This window comes from Rhinopithecus bieti, unplaced genomic scaffold (genome assembly GCF_001698545.2).
Source record: "Rhinopithecus bieti isolate Rb0 unplaced genomic scaffold, ASM169854v2 scaffold_81031, whole genome shotgun sequence".
NCBI lineage: Eukaryota > Metazoa > Chordata > Mammalia > Primates > Cercopithecidae > Rhinopithecus > Rhinopithecus bieti.
Window position 1 is genome coordinate 868,328 of NW_016830217.1, and position 16,895 is coordinate 885,222.

Here is a 16,895-nt window from a genome sequence, read left to right on the forward strand (position 1 = left end):
GAAGACAAGGGATTCATGTAATCTAACACAAGACAGAGGAGAAAGGAATCTGCAGGACTCAGTCAAGTCAAATTCCAAAACAACAGCTCTGAAGCAGGCCTGAAACTGCCGGTCCAGGCTCAAGAAGTGTCTTTGACAGGATGAAATGTACAGGCTATTGGGTGTGCTTGAATCGATTTAAAGGAGATTTACATAATTAGGAAATGCCTAGGATGAATACTACGCAAGAAACCAAGTGAGAAAAACAGGACAATTATTAATTCTAAGAGAAAATAATACTAGCCATGAAAGAAAAGCAATCACATTCAATTAGATGGCTCAGCTCTCAAACACAGTCATGTAAGTAAACAGCAAAATAAACATGTTATTTAGAAATATGGAGGTAAGTATCAAAACAAATCAGCTAAAATAATGGAAAGGGATTAGCTTTTCAGGGAATAGAAAGGTGGAAGAGACTAGTTTTTTTGTAACCAGCAGAAACACATAACTTTGACAGAACACAGGATTTAAAACTTCTAGAAATTAGGCTTACTGGCTCAGACATACCCACACAAAAGAAATTTAAAACAACAACAAAATAAGAACAAAAAACCCTCTAAAAACTTGAAAATCTATTACCCTACCTACAAATAGCCTACAGAAAGACAGCAAGCCCCAGTGCCTTTTGCTCACCTAGATGTACCCTTCCAATAATCTTCTGGGTGCCCACTCCTTTGGCAATCCCTGCCCACCGACGGTCCACCAGTCTCATTATATTACACCTTTCTGCACAAGCTTGGCTCATAATAGTCATCTGGGCACCTGGAGGAGTAGAGAAACATGAGACAATAAAAACAAAATCCACTTTGTGAGAAGACTCAAAATACAGCACTAATTAATAATAAAACAAAAACCAAGTACACCCCAAGGCTTTTCTCTCTACAAAATCATTTCTACCTAGCAAGTGTCCTGCCCTGCCTCATCAACTTTCAGTTCTACTCTGTAATCAGAAACACTATATAAAATTTGACACTGAGCAAAGAATATTCTGCAGCAATGTAATAATTAAATGACATTTTAAAACTTTACCAGGAGAAAGCAATGATGTCCTGTGTCTACAGATGGCAATGCTAAATTAGCAGTACTTTGCACTTTTTACCGAGTATCTTTAAGCCGTCGCCTCCTGGCTTCAAATGATTCTCCTGCCTCAGCCTCCTGAGTACCTGGGATTAACAGGCTTGCACCATCACGTCCAGCCAATTTTTTTTTTTTTTTTTTTTTTGAGATGGAGTCTCACTCTGTCACCCAGGCTGGAGTGCAGTGGCGCAGTCTCGGCTCACTGCAAGCTCCGCCTCCTGGGTTCATGCCATTCTCCTGCCTCAGCCTCCCGAGTACTGTCTGCTACCACACCCGGCTAATTTTTTTTTGTATTTTTAGTAGAGATGGGGTTTCACAGTGTTAGCCAGGATGGTCTCGATCTCCTGACCTCATGATCCACCTGCCTCGGCCTCCCAAAGGGCTGGGATTACAGGCATGAGCCACCACGTCCGACATGTCCAGCTAATTTTTGTATTTTTAGTAGAGACGGGGTTTCACCACTCTGGCCAGGCTGGTCTGGAACTCCTCACCACAAGTGATCTGCCCACCTCAGCCTCCCAAAGTGTTGGGATTACAGGTGTGAGCCACGGTGTCCGGCCCTGTCAAGTTGTTTTGATATCAAACTTTGGGCTGGGTGTAGTGGCTCACGCCTGCAATCGTACTTTAGGAGGCCAAGACAGGAGGATCACCTCCAAGGAGTGGGAAACCAGCTTGGGCAACACAGTAATATCCCACCTCACTATGTAAGCAAGTACATTATTTACTACTTTATCTGCTCAGAAAATAAAATTAAAAACAAAAACCTCACACTGGGACACTATAGTCTACTATTAAAAGATCATGCAGTCTCCCAAAATTTAGAAGTGGACTTCCATACTCTGCTCCAACAATTAGACTCTCCTCCCTTTAAATATGAGGGCACTTAGGCTATTTTCTCTCCCAGAAACACATCCTCGGCGGGTTGGCCTATGTAGAAGACAGTCGCTTCTGTAATCTTTACTGTCCTAATTTCTCCCTGAAACTCTAGTTCTACATTCTTGTGCACTGGACATTTCTGTCAAAGCCAACAGGCATAAAACTCCTTCTCCCCAAATAATTCCCACTTTGGATTTCTCTGTCTTTGCCAATGGGATTATTTTCTCACAGCCATAAAACCTGTGCATTGCTCACTTTTGACTCTTCTCCTAGTCTTCTTTATTCTCTCAAACCTGTAAATAAGGTCTATGCAATTTCTGATGCCCTTTTTTCGTCTTTTTTTTTCGAGATGGAGTCTCGCTCTGTCACCCAGGCTGGAGTGCAGGGGCACGATCTCGATCTCGGCTCACTGCAAGCTCCGCCTCCCGGGTTTACGCCATTCTCCTGCCTCAGCCACCCAAGTAGCTGGGACTACAGGCGCCCGCCACTTCGCCCGGCTAGTTTTTTTTTTTTTTTTTTTTTGTATTTTTAGTAGAGATGAGGTTTCACCGTGTTAGCCAAGATGGTCTCGATCTCCTGACCTCGTGATACGCCTGCCTCGGCTTTCCAAAGTGCTGGGATTACAGGCGTTAGCCACTGCGCCCAGCCGAGTTTCACTCTTGTTGCCCAGGCTGGAGTGCAATGGCACAATCTTGGTTCACTGCAAGCTCCACCTCCGAGGTTCAAGCGATTCTCCTGCCTCAGCCTCCCAAGTAGCTGCGATTATAGGCAAGTGCCACCACACGCGGCTATTTTTTGTATTTTTAGTAGAGACGGGGCTTCACCATGTTGGCCAGACTGGTCTCGAACTCCTGACCTCAGGTGATCCACCCGCTTTGGCCTCCCAAAGTTCTGGGATTACAGGCGTGAGCCACCGCGCCTGTCCTGATGCTCTTTCTTCTAACCATAGTGATCAGCCTGGCTCACGCTGCCATTCTCTTGCAAGAGGACAATTGTTCTGGCTTCCAAACCATTCCGTGGATGCGTAATTTAAAGCAAGGAAATTGTTGTGACCCGTAGGGGTACAGAATTCTTCAGATCTGTATCTACCTTTAGTTTTCCTAAAATATCACTTTTTTTTTTTTGGAAACACAGTCTTGCTCTGTTACCCAGGCTGGAGTGTAGTACAGTGGTGTGATCTCAGCACAATGCAACCTCTGCCTCCTGGGTTCAAGCGATTCTCCTGCCTCAGCCTCCTAAGCAGTAGAATTACAGGCGTGCCACCATCATGCCTGGCTGATCTTGTATTTTTAGTAGAGATGGGGTTTCACCATGTTGGCCAGGCTGGTCTTGAACTCCTGACCTCAGGTGATCTACCCGCCTCCCAAAGTGCTGGGATTACAGGTTTGAGCCACTTCACTGGGCCAACAGTACCATTTTCAAATCACTTACTTCTTCATCTGCTTAGAAGTCCTCAATGGTTTCCACTCCTTATGAGATTAGTTTCAAACCACCATCACCACAGCTTCAGATCCCACCCCATCCTGGCTCCACTGTTTCTTTCTGGCCTTACATTCTAACTACTCTAAACCCTCTGCTTCAGCAGGAGGAATATGAATGTCGCCTTTGCCATTCACTCACTTTGACCCTCCTGTAAAACACTCCCTCTCCTGCTTTTTTTTCTGAATTCCACCGATGCTTCAAGATCCAGCTCAAGACCCACTTCCTCCTCAACTGACTCCCCTTTTGCAATGACTTTGCCTCTCACTCAATTCCAACACTTCTGCTCATATTACTCACAGGTACCCTACACTTTATAAAAAATAAAAGTTCTTGGCATTTGAGAAAGGTTAGATTTTAAAAGGCCCAGAAATAATGAAGGAAAAGGGAATTTGGAAAGGCAACACTCTCTTTTTCTTCTTCCTTCTTAACTTTAATCTACAAAAGCAAGTTATTAAAGTAAGCAACCCAGGATGAGAAGGGCCCCTTTCACTGCTCTCCTGCATTTTCCAAAGCCTCAGCTCAAATGCTGTCTTTTGGAAAGACTCTCCTGAGCACCTTGGTCAGAGTGAGAATGTGGTCTCTATAGCCATCTAACATTCACCTGACTTTTGCACAGTGGTTGAGATTTCTGGCATCAAGGGAACCTGGGGCTGAATCCAAAGCCCACCACTCACGAACTCTGTATACCTGGAAGCGTGACTTGATCTTCTCTATATCTAAGTTTCCTTATGGATAAGATAGGAACTATAGTAGAACAAAGTACATAGAGCTGTTCTGAGGATGAAATAAAATTGAGTAAGATGATTACATTAAGCACCTAGCATGGTGCTTGGCACACAATAAGGAATCAATACACACTGAGTATTCTATTAGCATCTCCTATGTATTTGTCTCTCACTCACACAGGGGCCCTCTGAGGCTCCAGCCACTAAGTCTTATCACCAAGCACTCAGCACAAGGCCTTACACACAACAGACATTTTTAAAACGGAATAATCAGTAAATTTACTTCTCCCAGGAATGTCTGCATCTCAAGACACAAACTTCTTTCCCCGCCCCGCCCCCCGAAGGCAGGCTCTCAATTACCCAGGCTAGGGCACAGTGGCACGATCACAGCTCACTGCAGCCCTGACCTCTGCAGTCACCACAGGCTCCAACATTCACCGGAAGTAGCTGGGACTACAGGTACGCACCAACACACCCGGCTAATTTTTGTACTTTTTGTAAAGGCGAGGTTTCCCCATGTTGCCCAGGCTGGTCTCAAAATTCCTGGGCTCAAGCAATTCGCCCATCTCACCCTCCCAAAATGCAGGAATTACAGGTATGAGCCACTACACCCAGTCTCAAGGTACAAACTCTTAATAAGAATTGAGGTCAGGAGCTCCCGATCAGCCTGCACAATTCAGGGGAACTCTCTCTACAAAAAGTTAAAAAAAAAATCAGCCAGGTATGGTTGCACGTGCCTGTAGTTCCAGCTACTTGGGAGGCTGAGGCTGGAGGATCACTTGAGCCCAGGAGGTGGAGGCTGAAGTGAGCTGATCACACCACTGCACTCTAGCCTGGGTGACAGAGACCCCCTCTTTAAAAAATGAGAGAGAGAGAGCTGAAACCCAGCATGTGCTCAGGAATGAGTAGATGAACAAATGAAAGAAAATACTTTTTTTCTTTTTACATAGAACTACATAGCCAAGGAGGAAAATATTATTTGAGCAGGGAATTTTTCTACTCTAGGAACTCACTTTTCTTATAGCCTTGAGTGAGACACCCAGAATTAAGATGTATGAGACCACTTAGTCATACACCCACAAAATGCTGCATGGTGTAGTCTTACTAAAAAGCAAACAGTTGTTACTGATAGAAAAGGTGCCAAGTAGTATGTGAATTACCTGGACCCTCAAGCAGAAGAATCCCTGTCTCCTTACCTGGTTGTTAAGTTCTTTAAGGGTAAGAACCACACCCAGATACCCTTACACTCCTCCCAAATCTTGGCAAAGTGTTGGTGCACAGGCCAGGCTGAAATGTGTTTGATCTATACCCTACACAGCTCCTTTTATAGCTCCTTCTTCTAAACCTATGTATTCCCAGTTTTTTACAGAAATATCCAAGAAATTCAGGATGCTAGACAAGGGGAGCTAGGAAGATAAAGGAGACATCACAAAATACAAAACTGGTTAAGAAATGATTAAAGAAAGAAACCTAATACCAACAGAATGCCTGGCAAGTGAAACAGTAAGTCTCAGGCTGGTAAGTTAGCAGCCTAAAGAACTACAGCCATCTGGGCAGGGCGCGGTGGATCACCTGAGGTCAGGAGTTCAAGACAAGGCTGACCAACATGGTGAAACCTCATCTCTACCAAAAATATAAAAATTAGCTGGGCATTGTGGTAGGCGCCTGTAATCCCAGCTACTTGGGAGGCTGAGGCTGGATAATTCGCTTGAACCCAGGAGACAGAGGTTGCAGTGAGCTAAGATCGCGCCACTTCACTTCAGCCTGGGTGACAGAGCAAGACTCCATCTCAAAAAAAACAAAACAAAACAAAAAAAACTACAGCCATCTGAACAGATGCTTGAGCCTCCCCTTCTCCCATGTCAGGTAAGGATGTTGGAGGGGAGACCAAGAAATAAAAGACAGAGACGTCACCTGAGTCAACAAAGGCTTTCACAGGATGTCCATTCACTTTGCAGTTAATATAAAGCATCACTACTTGGCCAAAACTTTCCGGAGCCTCTTCCATAGCTATTGTCATGTTTTCCTCAATGTTCTGTTGCCTGTAACAGAACAAGACCAGGGACACTGAAAGCATTAATTCCATGGAGAGAAATCAGTTTCAAAGTCACAATATTAAAAAACAGATTTGTACATATCTTTTGCCCCAAGCACAGCAGCCGAGTCATAGAAAAATTGGTGCTATATAGGGCAAGAGATCATTTCCTAGGAGGCAGTACGATAAACAGCTGGCAGAAAATCTAAAGGCATAAAAATTACCCTATGTAAAACACTGAGCTGCCTTTATATGTTCAGAAATAAGAAACTGGAGAGTAAGGGTCACAACCCCATTCTTCTGGCAGAATGTTAGAACTTTGGGAATGTTCCAATTTTAACTGAGGATTTATTGGGTATCTGAATACATTTCCTAAGCCCAGAACATTACAAAAAGTTCGCAAACAGAAAACACAAATATTTCAACTTCTTGTGCTGCTTTATCTGCAGGACTGGGTTTTCTAATCTGTACACTGAGGATAATTGTTACCTATGTTGCTGAGAAGTACAAAGCATCTAGTATACAGTGCTCATATAACAGCTTATGCTACAAAAAAACTGCATCCATCGCTTAAAACTACACGTGTTTCACAGTTCATTTGATCCATGAAACGATTTGTTTAAAAATTCAACATGCTGGCCGGGCACAGTGGCTCACGCCTGTAATCCCAACACTTTGGGAGGCCAAGACGGGTGGATCACCTGAGGTCAGGAGTTCAATACCAGCCTGGCTTACATGGTGAAACCCCATCTCTACTAAATATACAAAAATTAGCTGGGCTTGGTGGCAGACGCCTGTAATCCCAGCAACTCAGGAAGCTGAGGCAGTAGAACCACTTGAACCCGGGAGGCGGAGGTTGCAGTGAGCCGAGATCACGCCACTACACTCCAGCCTGGGTGACAGAGCGAGACACCATCTCAAAAAAAAAAAAAAAAAAAAAATCAACATGCCAGGTGCAGTGGCTCACACCTGTAGTTTCAGCACTTTGGAAGGCCAAAGTAGGTGGATCCCTTGAGCTCAGGAGTTTGAGCTCGAGTTTCAGACCAGCCTGGGCAACACGGTGAAACCCCATTTTTCCCCACCAAAAGGAAAACAAAAAACAAAAAAATCAACACAACTCTAATTCTTACCTGAGAAAAGCAACAAAAGGGAGTTATTGCTTACTCCAACATCTCATGTTTATTCCCAATTTTTTTCTACTCCCTTAAAACAGCATAAATCAATCTCCTTTTAAAAACATTATCAAATACTACCAACATTAATGGAAACTAGGTTAGAGGCTGGGCAACTTACCTGAAGACTGAGACACTAACAGAACAGGTTCTCAGATTCGGGATAAACTACACTGTAAATTCAGGGTTGGTAAATCATAGTCTGCTGTTTAGGCAAAAAAAGTTTCATGGAAACACAGTGGTATCATGCATTTACATACTGTCGTATTATCTGTGGCTGCTTTCACATGGCAGTGGTGGAGCTGAACATGAGCAACACAGATTGTATGGTCCGGTCTGCAAAGACTAAAATACTTACTATCTGCCCATTTGTAGAAAGTCCACTAAGGCCAGGCACAGCAGCTTACACCTATAATCCCAGCACTTTGGGAGGCCAAGGCAGGAGGATCACTTGAGGCCAGGAGTTTGACACCAGCCTGGGCAACACAGTGAGACCCTATCACTAAAATTAGCTGGGCGTGGTAGCACAAGCCTATAGTCCCAGCTATTCAGGAGACTGAGGCAAGAGATTGCTTGGGCCTGGGAGGCTGAGGCTGCAGCGAGCTATGATGGTACCACTATACTCCAGCCTGGACGACAGAGCAAGACACGGCCTTTTTTTTTTTTTTGCCCTGTTTTATGGTGCTGACCCTGTCTCTTAAACAAACAAACAAACAAAAAATAAACCTCAGGCCAAGCATTATAAATGGCTCACACCTATAATCCAAGCACTCTGGGAGTTGGACAGATCACTCGAGCCCAGGACTTTAAGACACGACTGGGCAACATGGTGAAACCTCGTCTCTACAAAATACAAGAAAAATTAGCCAGATGTGGTGGTGTGCCTATAGACCCAGCTGCTCGGGAGGCTGACGGGGGAAGATCACCTGAGCCTGAGAAGTTGAGGCTATGAGCCATGATCATGCCACTGCACTCCAGTCTAGACGTCAGAGGCCCTGTCTCAAACAAACAAAAATTCTGCTGACTCTGGCTCTAACTATAGTTTCTGCCCTTTTCATAATAATAATCTAGCTCAAGTGAACTGATGGCTTTATCAGCCATTTTGCAACAAAATTTACACTCAGAAAGTCAAAGGCACCTTCCTTTAGGAAAATATGAAAGCTATCGAACCTCGGTTTTCACATACCCTGTGGAATCACTAGTGTAGCAAGCCAAATGAAACTTTAATAGACATTTGATATAATTACACAGGTTTTATGCTATTGCACATTATTAAACATAGAACTAATCTAAAATTAATTGTATACTTCATCTTGCATGGACTCCAACCCAAATGAGTTTCAACAAAAAATCCTCTGCAATAACACCAGCTACTTCGGCTTTTCTGGGGTCCATATGTAGAGAGTCTCTTCAGAGGTACAAGGTTTTCACCTTTCAAAGAGTAAATGTGGTCAGGTGCAGTGGCTCACACCTGTAATCCCAGCACATTGGCAGGATGAGGAGGGCGAATCACCTGAGGTCAGGAGTTCGAGACCAGCCTGGCCAAGATGGTGAAACCCCGTCTTTACTAAAAATACCAAAATAGCCTGGCGTGGTGGTGCATGCCTGTAATCCCACCTACTCAGAAGGCTGAGGCAGGAGAATCGCTTGAACCTGGGAGAAGGAGGTTGCAATGAGCTGAAATCGCGCCACTGCACTCAGGCCTGGGCGACAGAACAAGACTCCGTCTTGAGCAGGGGGTGGGGAAGAGAACAGATGTGTTATATTTCCTTCACTCAAGCCCTAGAAAGAAACATGAGCCATATGGACACTATCTATTTCACTTCTCTTCTTATTTATTTTTTTGAGACGAAGTTTCATAATGACTTAGGGTTGTCAATTAATTCTAGTCTACAATTATATTTCTTTTTTTTTCCCTAAGATGGGGGTCTCACTCTCTTGCCCAGGTTGGAATGCAATCATAGCTTACTGCAGCCTCCAACTCCTGGGCTTGAGAGATCTTCCTGCCTCAGCCTCCTGAGTAGCTAGGACGGAAGGTGCGTGCCACCACACCTGGCTAATTTATTTTATTTTTTGTAAAGACAGAGTCTCACTTTGCTGCCCAGGCTGGTCTCAAACTCCTCGCTTCGAGCAAACTGTTGGGATTATAGGCATAAGCCACCATGACGAGCCTGTATTTCTGATTTCAAATGTAGTAAGAAGAGTATGAGGCAAGGCATGGTGCTCACACTTGTAATCCCAGCACTCTGAGAGGCTGAGGCGGGAGATCAATTGAGGTCAGGAGTTTGAGACTAGCCTGGCCAACATGGCAAAACCCTGTCTCAAAAAGAAAAATGAAAAAGAAGAAGAAGGAAGGGCTAAGTGCTGTGGCTCATGTCTATAATCCCAGCACTTTGGGAGGCTGAGGCGTGTGGATTGCGTGAGCTCAGGAGTTCAAGACCAGCCTGGGCAACATGCTGAAATCCTGTCCCTTCAAAAAATGAAAAAATTAGCTGGGCATGGTGGCAGATACCTGTGTTCTCAGCTATTTGGGAGGCTAAGGTGAGAGGAACACCTCAGTCTAGGGGAGGTCCAGGCTGCAATGAGCTGTGATTGTGCCAATACACTCCAGCCTGGGTGACAGAGTGAGACCTTGTCTTAAAAAAAAAAAGAAAAAAGAAAAAAGAAAAAAAAGATAAAAAGAATGAGAAGTCTAAAAAAGCATGATTTGATTTCTAAGTTGATAGTGTAATACAATGACCAAGTTAGGCTTCATTTAAGTAACCGAAATGATGACACAGTCCCTAAAAGGCTGAGTAGTCTAAGTGTAAGTATCATTGCTGTTATCTTCTTCTTAGTTATACTTTTCACAATTAGCAACAAAACTGACTTGAGGCAGGAAAAGCAGCTGTCCTTTTTTTCAGAGAATGAACAGAATCTTGCTTGTGACTATCAGTGTGACTGAGGCCGGAACGGCGTCACTGTCCTTGCCTGAGCTCCATGCCCAACAATTCTGATTCATCAGATTTGGGAGAAGAGCCCAAGCATCTCCATTTTTAAAAGCTTCTCATATGATTTTACTATAGCCCCAGGTGAGAACCACTGCATTACAGAAACTGAGGGCTGGAAACATGTCCAACATTCAGTTTCTCCACTGAGGCCAGTACAAGAAATGCAGCAGGAAAACAGATTTAGGACTACCAATGTTCCATCAGCCCAGAGCCCTCTCTAATCCAATCATGTTTAAGCCCTGGATTTAGTCAGGACTCACACAATACGTCTAAAGAAAGAGAGTCAAATCAGCCCATGTAATATGCAACCAGCCTTGTGGTCTCACCAGAGGGTGGCTTCTGCTCAGTCTGGGGTCATTTATCTAGAACTGTGTTATGATGCTCTGTCTGCTAGTCAGGGAGTCTTCCTTAAAATTTTAGAACAGTCATTAAACTCAGCACCTATATATTTGTCATGTCGAATCGAAATGCGTAGAAAAGAGGAGAGACTAAACTAAAAGACTGAGGTTACTATCTCTTTTTTTTTTTTTTTTTTTTTTTTGAGACGGAGTCTTGCTCTGTCACCCAGGCTGGAGTGCAGTGGCCAGATCTCGGCTCACTGCAAGCTCCGCCTCCCGGGTTTACACCTCCAGAGCAGCTGGGACTACAGGCGCCCGCTACCTCGCCCGGCTAGTTTTTTTTTTTTTTGTATTTTTTAGTAGAGACGGGGTTTCACCACGTTAGCCAGGATGGTCTCGATCTTCTGACCTCGTGATCCGCCCATCTCGGCCTCCCAAAGTGCTGGGATTACAGGCTTGAGCCACCGTGCCCGGCCTGAGGTTACTATCTCAACTGCAAAACAGAGAAGCTGCCTCCAAGCAGATGCCCAACTAAGGTCAGATAACCTGCAGTTTGGGAAATCTGGGGTCTCTGAGTCTTGTTCTTTAGATGAACAGGCCATTACCTTATATCTTCTTCTATCTTTGCCTGAGCTTCAAGATCAAAGGGATCAGCAGAAAACAGACGAATCCTTTCTTGCTCTCTCCGGGCTCGGTCCTGCTGCTGCTCCACCAGGACTCTAGAGAATTTCTCTACAAAATAAGGGATAAAATCTTAAATACCGCTGTATTTTCAACCTTTATCAATACTTTCCCACACCAAACAATTTCTCAAACTACATCTGTAAGAGATGTAGAGAGGATGCCTAAAGCTTATTTGAAATGAGCAATTACATTTACTTTCTATTCTCCGAGTCAAAGCTATTTCGTCATTTAAATTCAGCATAAAGAAAGTATTTGTGGCTGGGTGTGGTAGCTCACACCTATAATCTCGACACTTTGGCTGAGGTGGGAGGACCATTTGAGCCTAGGAGTTCGAGACCAGCCTAGGCAACATAGCAAGACCTTGTCTCTACAAAAAATATAAAAATTAGCCGGGCATGGTGGTGCATGCCTGTGGTCCCAGCTACTGTCGGGTGGGGGTTCAAGTGTGGGGGGATGGCTTGAGCCCACGAGGTCGAGGCTGCAGTGAGCTGTGATGGCACCACACACTCCAGCCTGGGTGACATGGTGAGACTCTGTCTTAAAAAAAAAAAAAAGTATTTGCAAAATCTTTTATAAGAAGTTATCTATCATATTGTTTCTACTCAGAGGTAACAACTTTCCAATTTAAAACGGTGGGGAGTGACCATGTGGCAGATGAATGTCCCCACTCCTCCCCTCCCCATTGCTCCCCATTGTCCTCATTGTCCTATTACCTAGAAACAAAATACAGCATTATATAATCTCCTTTTCCTCTTCTAGTCTCATTTCCTTTATAACATGCCCTGCCTTAAGCCAGATAAATTAAGTATAAACTATTGTTAGTCTACCTATATTTTGTGTGTGTTCTGATGAAATAATAGGCAGGAAAATTAGAGAAAACACTGCTTGCTACATTACATGTACATTACAATAAGAATCTATTTCGCAATTTCTGTCTTTTTTTCTGAGATGGAGTTTCACTCTTGTTGCCCAGGCTGGAGTGCAATGGCGCAATCTCGGCTCACTACAACCTCCACCTCCCGAGTTCAAGTGATTCTCCTGCCTCAGCCTCCCAAGTAGCTGGGATTACAGGTGCCTGCCACCACGTCCAGCGAATTTTTTGTATTTTTAGTAGAGATGGGGTTTCACAATGTTGGCCAGGCTGGTGTTGAACTCCTGACCTCGGGTGATCCACCGCGCCTGGCCTATTTCGCAATTTCTTAAATGGTGGTACGTTTAAGTGTGCAAACTTAAATGCCCCATCATCACGGTCTTTGGTGATTAGACATGCTGACATAAGAAATTAAAAGATATTATGACAAGGTTTATCTGAACTACTAATGCACACAATACAGAAGGATCTAAAAAGCATTAAGTTGAGTGAAAGTACTTTGGGAGGCCGAGACAGGTGGATCACGAGGTCAGGAGTTTGGGATCAGTCTGGCCAACATGGTGGCCAGGAGTTTGGGACCAGTCTGGCCAACATGTACTATCTACTAATAATACAACAATTAGCCAGGTGTGGTGGTGTACGCCTGTAGTCCCAGGTACTTGGGAGGCTGAGGTGGGAGAATTGCTTGAACCCGGGAGGCGAAGGTTGCAGTGAGCAGAGATCGCACCACTGCACTCCAGCCTGGGAGACAGAATGAGACTCTCTCTCAAAAAAAAAAAAAAAAAGCCTAACACGAAAGACCAGACACTCTATTATTCCATATACATGAAGACAGGCGAAACTAAACCGTAAGATTATCAAAACAGTATAACGATAAGGAGAGGAAACTAACTAGCAAGGAACATAGCAGAACTTTCTGGAGTGAGGGAAATGTCCTGTGTCTTGATTGGGCTTACAGGAAGTTTGTCAAAACTCAAGGAATTGTATATTTAAAATCTGTGTATTTCGCTATAAGGTAAAGATTGCCAATTTAAAGACAGTCAATTGAGGAACGAGTCATTAAGTGTCTGTTATGTTTTTAGACTTAACCCAATTTAACTCATAAATCCAAGAGTAAAATGAGAGTAATTTACAGAGAAAACTCGATTCATAAAGATGGCTAAAAGTTGGCTGGGTGCGACAGCTCATGCCTGTAATCCCAGCACTCTGTGAGGCCAAGGCAGGCAGGCTGCTTGAGCCCAAGATTTTGAAACCAGCCTGGACAACATGGCAAAACTCCATCTCTACAAAAAGTACAAAAAATAACTTGCAGTACACTGAGGTTAAAGTGATTTCATTTTGCCATACAGGGCACTGAACCTGTTTCCTGTAACTAAAAAAAATGCCAGCTGGCATCAGCTGGCTTGTTGGTGCTCTCTTTAATTGAAGATCTAACAGGTTAAAATATCAGTACCGGCCAGGCACGGTGGCTCACGCCTGTAATCTCAGCACTTTGAGAGGCTGAGTCGGGCGGATCACAAGGTCAAGAGATCGAGCCCATCCTGGCTAACACGGTGAAACCCTGTCTCTACTAAAAACAAAAAATTGGCCCAGGAGTGGCGGCTGGCACCTGTAGTTCCAGCTACTCGGGAGGCTGAGGCGGGAGAATGGTGTGAACCTGGGAGGCAGATCTGGCAGTGAGCCAAGATTGCACCACTGCACTCTAGCCCGGGTAACAGAGCGAGACTCCATCTCAAAAAAAAAAAAAAAAAATCAGCACCTAGGTTATGTGCTGCCAAAACAATGAGGAAAACAAAAAGTAAACCGAGGGGGGTGGCCTAGATGGATTTCACTCCGAAAACTCTATTGCTGATTCCAATTAACTCAGCCTTTAACTTTAGCACGAATCCACCTCTCACAGAGAAAAACCTGGTATGTTCAATAAATCATTTCACACAGTGTTGCTTGAGTCTCTTCACATTTGCTATGACACAGCTTCTTCACCTCAGGCCAGCCTAACCGCCCTCCAAATTTATAAGCTTACCAAGGTCTCCACTGAGCAGAGCTTCTGCCAGGGGTGGATTGCGTTCCTTCAGCAAGGACAGCTCATGCGGGTTGGCCAGCAACATACCTCGGAGCAAGGCTGGATTGTCCAAGCCCTGAGGAGATGAAGTTATTTCTCCAGGAGATGAGTGGGACTGCTGTGTTCCCGGTGGCTGGCGCTGCTGGGGACTTGATGTGCCAGGCACAGCTATACTACTGAAATCTATTCGGGGTAAGTCTGTTAGGGAAAATCAATTCAGTTTACTCAAATTACTCTACAAAAACAAGCACTTGAAGGAAACAGCAGAACACTTGCTCATACATGGTACATGACAACAGCAAAGGTAACTGTAGACTTTACCCTTGTTCTTTCTCATGCTGACTCTGAATACAAAGACTGCAGGCTGAGAGTGAATCAATAGGGAAGAAGAAAAATAGGGGGAAGGTGATAGTAGTAACCCCAAATTTTAGCTTATAAAATATCTCACAATAGACATCAGGTTTTTAATTTATGTTTTTAAATAATTAAAGCCGCCGGGCGCGGTAGCTCACACCTGTAATCCCAGCACTTTGGGAGGCCAAGGCGGCTGGATCACCTGAGGTCAGAAGTTCCAGATCAGCCTGGTCAACATGGTGAAACCCCGTCTCTACTAATTATACAAAAATTAGCTGGGTGTGGTGGCAATCGCCTGTAATCCCATCTACTCAGGAGGCTGAGGCAGGAGAATTGTTTGAACCCGGGAGGCGGAGGTTGCAGTGAGCCAAGATCGCGTCATTGCACTCCAGCCCAGGCAACAAGAATGAAACTCTGCCGGGCACGGTGGCTCAAGCCCATAATCCCAGCACTTTGGGAGGCCAAGATGGGCGGATCACGAGGTCAAGAGATCGAGACCATCCTGGCTAACACGGTGAAACCCCATCTCTACTAAAAAATACAAAAAACTAGCCAGGCGAGGTGGCGGGCGCCTGTAGTCCCGGCTACTCGGGAGGCTGAGGCAGGAGAATGGCATGAACCCGGCAGGTGGAGCTTGCAGTGAGCTGAGATCTGGCCACTGCACTCCAGCCTGGGCAACAGAGCGAGACTCCGTCTCAAAAAAAAAAAAAAAAGAAACTTTGTATCAAAAAAAAAAATTAAAGCTAGTTTCAATAAATATAATTGCATAAGTCTGGTAGTTCTTGAGAAAAATCCTACTCTGGTCTGACATATGGTTCAAACAGCCTTGGCGCTTGGATTAAAGAATTTTTTGTTTTTTTGTTTTTTTTTTTGAGACAGAGTCTTGCCTTGTTGCTCAGGCTGGAGTGCAATGGCGCAATCTTGCCTCACTGCAACCTCTGCCTCCTGGGTTCAAGTGATTCTTCTGCCTCAGCCTCCTGAGTAACTGGGATTACAGGCATCTGCCACTAAGCCCACCTAATTTTTTGTATTTTTAGTAGAGATGGGATTTCACCACGTTGGCCAGGCTGGTCTCGAACTCCTGACCTCAGGTGATCCACCCACCTCAGGCTCCCAAAGCGCTGGGATTATAAGAGTGACCCACCCTGCCCAGCTGGATCAAAGGATATTATATATATCAAGTGAGCAGCATAAATATTAGATGCTAAATTCTGCAAGTCAGTGCTAAACGTACTGGCTCAGGGAAGTTCTTAATAGTTCTCTGAATTTATACTTTCACCTGTGCATCTCTGCTAACTCTTCTCATGCCCCTGTGGGGCTAAACAGTGTCATCATTTTATAGAAAAGAAGAAAAGGGACTTGCATAGGTTCTCAGTGCTGATTACCAAAAGCTACTATAGTTTAGAAGCCAGAACTCCCAGGTTCTATATGCCAGGCTCAGCTGACCTTACTAAACTGAAAGCAAGATAAAAGGGAATTTTAATTCTTACACAAAGGACTCACACATTGTATGACCTCATTTATATGAAATGTCCCAAATAGGTAAATACGTAGAGACAGAAAGTAGACCTGTAGTTGTCTAGGCTGCGGAGCCTAGGGGGAAATGGGAGATGACTATAAATGGGTATAGGATTTATTTTTAAGGTAATGGAAATATGCTAAAATGGATTGTGGTGATGGTTACACAGCTCATGAATATAGTAAACAAAAATTAAATGCATGAATTGTATCTCAATAAAACTGTTATTTAAAAAAGAAAAATGAAAAAGAAAAGTAAACAAGGAGAGCCAGAATGAGGGGCTAGGCCTGAGTCAATGAACATTCCTTCAACTCCAAAAAATATATTTGATGGTCAAACTTGTCTGAACAATGAGTACTGTTCTTAGAGATATAACGTTATAAATGACAGTACGCTAAGCAATTCCACAGTGATCAGAATTATAGCACAATCCTTGCACTATTAAGGATTTTATATAAACTAAAAAAACAAAAAAAAAAACAACTTGTCTCAAGTCTGGGACTATCTTGAAGCCTTTTGGACCTCAGATAGAAAAAGAGAATGCTTAAAATCATGATGTAACATTTTTACCCTTTAGCAGGGGATCAACTAGCCACTTTCTTCAACTCCCAACCAAGGAAAAGGTGAAGTTAACAGGATGATCTCTGTGAGGTAGCTAATCTATACCAGCC

General features: G+C 44.0%; 1 protein-coding gene across 5 annotated transcripts in view; it reads right to left on the reverse strand.

Annotated features, from left to right (window-relative positions):
* Nucleotides 1-16,895, reverse strand: part of LOC108524276 (protein DDI1 homolog 2) — a 46,400-nt gene that overhangs the window by 18,265 nt on the left and 11,240 nt on the right. For 4 of the 5 annotated variants that reach the window (XM_017865307.1, XM_017865308.1, XM_017865311.1 and 1 more), the window contains 4 exons: nt 14,313-14,549; nt 11,340-11,466; nt 6,114-6,241; nt 673-801 (listed from right to left, as the gene is read on the reverse strand). In XM_017865307.1, the coding sequence (XP_017720796.1) occupies nt 673-801; nt 6,114-6,241; nt 11,340-11,466; nt 14,313-14,549 (621 nt within the window). Of the gene's footprint in view, nt 1-672; nt 802-6,113; nt 6,242-11,339; nt 11,467-14,312; nt 14,550-16,895 lie in introns of those variants that run through there. The other variant, XM_017865309.1, reaches the window with a different exon arrangement.